The 7,367-nt window shown below is 30.6% G+C and overlaps 1 protein-coding gene across 1 annotated transcript; it reads right to left on the bottom strand.

Annotated features, from left to right (window-relative positions):
- Window positions 1–5,181: 5,181 nt before the first annotated feature.
- Window positions 5,182–5,643, bottom strand: LOC111715312 (ring-infected erythrocyte surface antigen-like). The gene has a single exon (XM_023490621.1). The coding sequence runs from the start codon at window positions 5,641–5,643 to the stop codon at window positions 5,182–5,184; it is 462 nt and encodes a 153-aa protein (XP_023346389.1).
- Between the last annotated feature and the right edge of the window lie 1,724 nt (window positions 5,644–7,367).

Genomic DNA, 7,367 nt, shown 5'->3' with positions numbered 1-7,367 from the left:
ATTTCTAGGGGTTTTTTTTAACAAATTTTCTTTGAAATTAAATTTATTTTGGCGGGGAAGCGGCAAATTTTAAACGGACGCATTAGAAGTACAGCATAATTTCCTAAAAATCATTGCGGACATAATAAAACAAACTTACACTTGAACTGGCTTGAGCAGTGTTTATGCAATTTTTGAAGTTAAAACAAATTTATTTATTCTATGAGATGTGCATGATGAAGAAAATTTGAGGTAAATGGCTGCCATAAAGGGATTGTTTTCTGATATTTAAATACATAAATACAAATATTTATTGCTTCTTGATAACACTACTTTATGAATACCGAGGGTATATAAGGAGGTTTTCTTTGCTTCCAGAATCCGACACTAATAATTTGCGGATTTTTTAATACTTTTTCAGGAATTTTAATCAAATAATTTAATTTTGAAATAAAAAGGTTTAAGCCATCAGGCTGCAAAGAAATAAGGATTAGAACATTTGAATTTGTGGCAAAGTCTCATTTCCTTTATATAAACTGGAAAAAAGCAAATAACAGATTGGGTATTAGATTAGATTAGATTAGATTAGATTAGATTAGATTAGATTAGATTAGATTGGGTATTAGTTAAAAATCTAACTTTGATTTCATTTGTAAAAAAATTGCGATAGTATGTTTATTTACAAATTGTTGAACTATCCCTTTATCTTGAACGATTTTATTCTCAAAATCCAAGTGAGAATAAAATGACGAGCTAATTATGCTAAAACGCAATAAACCCAATTCATGATTCGTTAAATTGTTAAATGCATCGTAAAATATTTTACAGCTTACATGCAATCTGCAGTACACATTCATTAAAGGTAGTGTTTGCGGAATTTCAAGGTATCATTATTGCCATGGCAATATCCGATTCACATTGGTACCTGAAACCTTTATGTGATCAAGTATGTGGAAGATATTGTCGATATTTTAGGTGTAAACTTTTTTTATTCTGATAATTACTTTAATTATGTCTTCCTAGTTGGAAAGCGAATTGCTCAATTCACTTTTGTAGAGAATCTACAAATAAAAATCAAAGTAATCTGTTTTTAAAATGTAATAATTGATATCTAGATACTTGATCAGACAAAGCTTTTAAGGGTACCGTTGTGAATCGATCATTGCCTCGATCTTTACATAGAGGAACACTTGAAATTACGCTTACAGTCCCTTTAAAAATATGAAAGAATACACACATTAAGGAACAAGATTTCAGCCAAATTAGTTAAGGGGTTCTTGAGTTATGATTGGACATACAAAAAGAAAAACATAATTTACTTTTTTTATGAAACAAATTCACTTTGATCGAACCATTTAGCTGAAGCATGAAGGTTATAACGAGAACATAATCTTAATATATTTTAGATATATATTACGAGAACATAATCTAAATATCTTAAATCTTAAAGTTTAGTTATTAAAAATAATTCCCTGGAAAACGATGATATATAATTCATCTAAATAAACATCCAATTAAATTTTACGTACATTGTTTCATTCATGCGTTGTAGATTTTACCGATAAAATAGATATAAATGCATTTTAAAGAATGAATGTAAAAATATTATTGAAATAAAATTGTCAAATACATTCATTGCAAATCTGAAAATTTTCCTGAATAAAAGCTGTATTGCGATGACAAGGAATAGAAAATATAAATAAAAGGACTTCTCTATTTCGTTCTTTATTTTTATGAATAGTTAAATCAAAACGTAATCGAAAACGATATATATTTCAGTTTTTAAACTTCACATTTTAATAATAATATATATATATATATTGTCAATTTCTTAACTCTTTAATTTTTCGGGAACATTTTTTTAATATAGCTTTTGAAAGAAATTTGTTTAATTTCTTTTGATTAAACAGAACAAAAGCAGGTAAATTGATATTCAATTTTACGAATGAATAATTAGTATTGATTAAGTTTAATCGAACGAAAATGTTTATTCATCAATAATTCTTTACACTTTCACAATTAGAGCAGATTGAGTGTCTTCATGAAGTCTGTTAAAAGAGTGGTCAATGATCACGGGAAAGCTTATTTTAAGTTTTAAGGATTTTTCACCGCTATATTACTTTTCTTTTTTAAATATGAGTTTTGCTGAGTCAATTTTTTCATTTTTTGCCCATATTTTGGATAAAAATTCTCTAATTGAAAGGTGGCATGATTTTTAAGACTTTGACCCTTCTAACTCAGTCATTTTGTAACCCTAGACAAAAGCAGTATATATTGTAGCTTTAGTTTTCAAGAAGTATTTGGCAAAATTCTCAACGATTTTTGCGACTTTGGATCACTTTGAATTGAACATTTTAGATACATTTTGTTTTGCTGTTCCCAAATTCTTAGAAAGGTAATTTAAGATCTAAAATTTTTTAAATTTTAATGAAAGATGTTGTAGATAACCTTAGATAATCGATTTGACACCCTAGATTCATTGCCTCAGGAGTGGTTATTTAAATTCATGGCTGGTCTGGATTTTTGATAATTTAAAAAATATATTTCTTCAAAAATGTAACATAAGATTTAAAATTTTTTTTTGAAAATTTTGATTTACAAGGTTAAATTACTATAGCAAACGGCAGCAGCAACAAAAAGAATTGCCAGGCTGTCCTTGACATTTCTTTCAAAAGATATTGAAAGGTTTTAAAAGAAACAGAAAATATTACTTATTTTTTTCTATTATTTCTTACCTGTTATAATTTGGCGGTTATGTAGCTTTATATAATAGGATTAGGATTGCAATTTTTAGCCATGTCTACAATTTGGAGTTTATAAAGGTTTACAGTATAATCAGTTATATTCGATTTCTAGTCTAAAATTTTAATTTTGGTTTATGTATCTAAATCTAGGAGTATAGATAGTAGAACTTTAAGTTTAAAGAGACTGTAGACGTAATTTCAAGTGACTCTCCATGCAATAATGCCAACGCCTGATTCACAACGGTACCATAAAAAACTTTAACCTGATCAAAAATGAGGAAGATATCGTCGTTTTATTGACTCGAAAAGTATTTAATTCTGATAATTTTTCCATTGCTTCTTGTCGGCAAGAAATGTGCAAGTCACTTTCGCCGAGAAAACGCAAAAAAAAATAGACAGCTTGAAGAAACAAAAACATGGATGGCTCATTCATACTTAATCAGACAAAGGTTTTAAGGGTACAGTTATTAATCAGGCGTTGCCATTTTTGCTTTGAGGCACGAAGGGTCACTTAAAATTAAGCTTGCACTCCCTTTAATGGAATCCAAGTAGATTAAGCTTGCACTCCCTTTAATGGAATGCAAGTACATTTCTTATCGTGAGTAATATCTGAATGTGAATCCGTTGGATCACATATATTTTCTCGTATGTTGTAAAGATTTTAGCATAGACTTGAAAGAATTAGCTTCTACAATTCATCTTTCTTTCACACATTGTAAAAATAAGGAGGGAGGAGGGAGGAGGGAGGTTTCTTTTACATCTGTGGTTTCATCTCTTATCCTTTCTTTTAAATCTGTGGTTTCATCTCTTATTCTTTCTTTTAAATCTAGCGTTAAATGATCTGATTACCAATAATTATCTTATAATTAAACTTTGAAGAATAATTAAAACTTTTCAGAATCCTGCACAGAGATTAGTAGAGACTAGCAGCGGCTAGTCGAGACTAGTAGAGACTATCAGAGACTAGCAGCGACTAGCCGAGACTAGTAGAGGCTATCAGAGACTAGCAGAGATTATAAGAAACTAGCAGAGATTATTAGAGGCTAATAGAGTCTCGCAGAAATAAGTAGAGACTAGCAACGACTAGCCGAGACTAGTAGAGATTATCAGAGACTAGCAGAGGTTATAAGAGACTAGCAGAGATTATAAGAGGCAAGCAGAGTCTAGCAGAAATTAGTAGAGACTAGAAGAGACTATCAGAGACTATCAGAGATTATAATAGACTAGCAGAGATTATAAGAGGCTAATAGAGTCTCGCAGAAATTTTTAGAGACTAGCAGCGACGAACCAAGACTAGTATAGATTATCAGAGACTAGTAGAGATTATAAGAGACTAGCAGAGATTATAAGAGACTAGCAGAGATTATAAGAGACTAGCAGAGATTATAAGAGACAAGTAGAGTCTAGCAGAAATTAACAGAGACTAACAAAGTCAAGCAAAAATTTTCAGAGAGTAGCAGAGACCAACAAAGACAAACAGAGACTTTTAAAAACTAGGAGACTCGCAGGAAAACTAGCCGAGACTTGCAGGAAAAACAAACAGACTAAAAGAGTCAAGCAGAGACAAACAAAGACTATCAACAACTAGCAGGAAAAACTAACATCAAACATAGAGACTAGCATAAACTACCATAAGAGACAAACAAAGAAAACAGAGACTAACAGAAAATAAAGCAGAGACTACCGGAGACAACAGAGACTAAAAGAAACTCAGAGATAAGCACATAGTATAAAGGACTTGCCAAAACCAACAAAGTGATAAGCAGAGACTAACATTAGTAGAGACTAACACTGTGCAGTGTACACTGTGTACATTTTCTGTAATTGAGCATGCTATGAACTCGAAGAAGTCTCTGTTAATCTCTAGTTTCGCTTCCCTAATCATTATTTCAAATATTTATTTGCACGAAAGCTTGGAATAATACTTCCAAGAATTCAGATCTTGTTTTTTCCACTAGTTGATGAATTCTTAAATTTAACTCTTTTTGCTTTTTTAAGATTAACAAAATTATAACGAAGGAAAGAAAAACAGAATAAAATTTTGAATTATTTATTTTTAACAAGAAATAAATACAAATTATGGAATAATGATGATAAACTAAATTCTGATGATCGTTGGTCAACCAGTATAATTAGTTTAATGATAGAAATAATAATAATGATACCATCATTCGATCAAAATAATCAAATATGTAGAGTAGAATATATGTTTATTTTCAGTTTTTCATAATTATATCAAATTATTTTCCGATTTGTAATAACAGTTATTTTAAAACATTAGTAGCTTTTTTTTGTATTTTCACAAATATGTTTTTGTTTTACTTGGCCCTGGTAACTGTTGGGGGTTAATCCAGTAATTACCTCATTTAAAATACCATTTAAAATATGCGATTCACAATGGTAGCCCTTAAACATTTATTTTATCAATAATAAGGAGGATATCGTTGTTTTTTCTAGTTTAATTGGTGTTTCTGATGATTTCTTCCATATTGTTCCTGACGATTTCCTCCATATTGTTTCTGACTTTTTCCTCAATATTGTTTCTGACGATTTCCTCCATATTGTTTCTGACGATATCCTCCATACTGTTTCTGATGATTTCCTCCATATTGTTTCTGACTTTTTCCCCAATATTGTTTCTGACGATTTCCTCCATATTGTTTCTGACGATTTCATCCATATTGTTTGTGATGATTTCCTCCATATTGTTTCTGAAGATTTCCTCCATATTGTTTCTGACGATTTCCTCCATATTGTTTCTGAAGATTTCATCCATATTGTTTCTGACGATTTCCTCCATATTGTTTCTGACTTTTTCCTGAATATTGTTTCTGACGATTTCCTCCATATTGTTTCTGACTTTTTCCTCGATATTGTTTCTGACGATTTCCTCCATATTGTTTCTGACGATTTCCTCCATATTGTTCCTGACTTTTTACTCAATATTGTTTCTGAAGATTTCCTCCAAATTGTTTCCGACTATTTCCTCCCATATTGTTTCTGACGATTTCCTCCATATTGTTTGTGACAATTTCCTCAATATTCTTTCTGAAGCAGACATGCCCAAGTTACTTTAAAGTGAAACCAGAATTGAAAATAATCAACTTTCAAAGAAAATAAAAGATATCTCATGCTTTTTTAATTCGATAAAACTTTTCAGGGTATTGTTGTGAATCGGTAAACATACCACTCTATGAATGAAGAGTTAATCAAAATTATGTAAAAAGTCTCGTTTGATATACACCATTACCAATATTCATGAAAATAAACCCCTCATTTAAAAAATTTCGAGTTTTGAATTTTTTTTTTTTACAGAAATTCATAAAAATGTTACAGAAAACATAAAAGCGTAATTTTAGGTTGTCATTACTCAAACATTACAAAACATGCATACATACATACATACATACATACATACATACATACATACATACATAAATACATACATACATACATCCATACATACATACATACATACATACATACATAGGGAACTCAGGGAATCTATTATTCTATGTAAATAAACTCTGTGATTTCATCTCTTATCCTTTCTTTTAAATCTGTGATTTCATCTCTTATCCTTTCTTTTAAATCTGTGATTTCATCTGTTATCCTTTCTTTTACATCTGTGGTTTCATCTCTTATCCTTTCTTTTACATCTGTGATTTCATCTGTTATCCTTTCTTTTAAATCTGTGATTTCATCTCTTATTCTTTCTTTTAAATCTGTGGTTTCATCTCTTATCCTTTCTTTTACATCTGTGGTTTCATCTCTTATCCTTTCTTTTACATCTGTGATTTATCTCTTATCCTTTCTTTTAAATCTGTGATTTCATCTCTTATCCTTTCTTTTAAATCTGTGGTTTCATCTCTTATCCTTTCTTTTACATCTGTGGTTTCATCTCTTATCCTTTCTTTTACATCTGTGGTTTCATCTCTTATCCTTTCTTTTAAATCTGTGGTTTCATCTCTTATCCTTTCTTTTACATCTGTGGTTTCATCTCTTATCCTTTCTTTTACATCTGTGGTTTCATCTCTTATCTTTTCTTTTACATCTGTGGTTTCAACTCTTATCCTTTATTTTAAATCTGTGGTTTCATCTCTTATCCTTTCTTTTAAATCTGTGGTTTCATCTTTCATCCTTTCTTTTACATCTGTGGTTTCATATTTTGAATTTAGAATCTAAATATCTCTCTACTTGTGTTACTAGCCCTCTTACTTTAATTTCATCTTTTCAAGATCTTTGAGAAAAGTTTTGAATGAATTTGGTTAATGCAGAAACTATTCAAGCTTTTAGAGGAAAATAATGAATACTTTATACATAGAAGAATAGAATAGATAGTATTCCAGTGAATAGAAGAGATAGTGAGTAGTGGTGAGTTAAAGGAGGGCATATGGAACCCTGGTGAGTTAAAGGAGGGTATATGGAACCTTGGTGAGTTAAAAGAGAGTAGATGGAACTCTGGTAAGTCAAATGAGAGTAGATGGAACCCTGGAGGGTTTAAGGAGAGTAGATGGAACCCTGGTGACTTAAAGGAGAGTAGATGGAACTCTGGTAAGTCAAATGAGAGTAGATGGAACCCTGGAGGGTTTAAGGAGAGTAGATAGAACCCTGGTGAGTTAAAGGAGAGTAGATAGAACCCTG

This window comes from Eurytemora carolleeae, unplaced genomic scaffold (assembly GCF_000591075.1).
Source record: "Eurytemora carolleeae unplaced genomic scaffold, Eaff_2.0 scaffold1747, whole genome shotgun sequence".
NCBI lineage: Eukaryota > Metazoa > Arthropoda > Copepoda > Calanoida > Temoridae > Eurytemora > Eurytemora carolleeae.
Note: the sequence above shows the minus strand (reverse complement) of the source record. Positions and strands in the feature narration are given on the sequence as shown.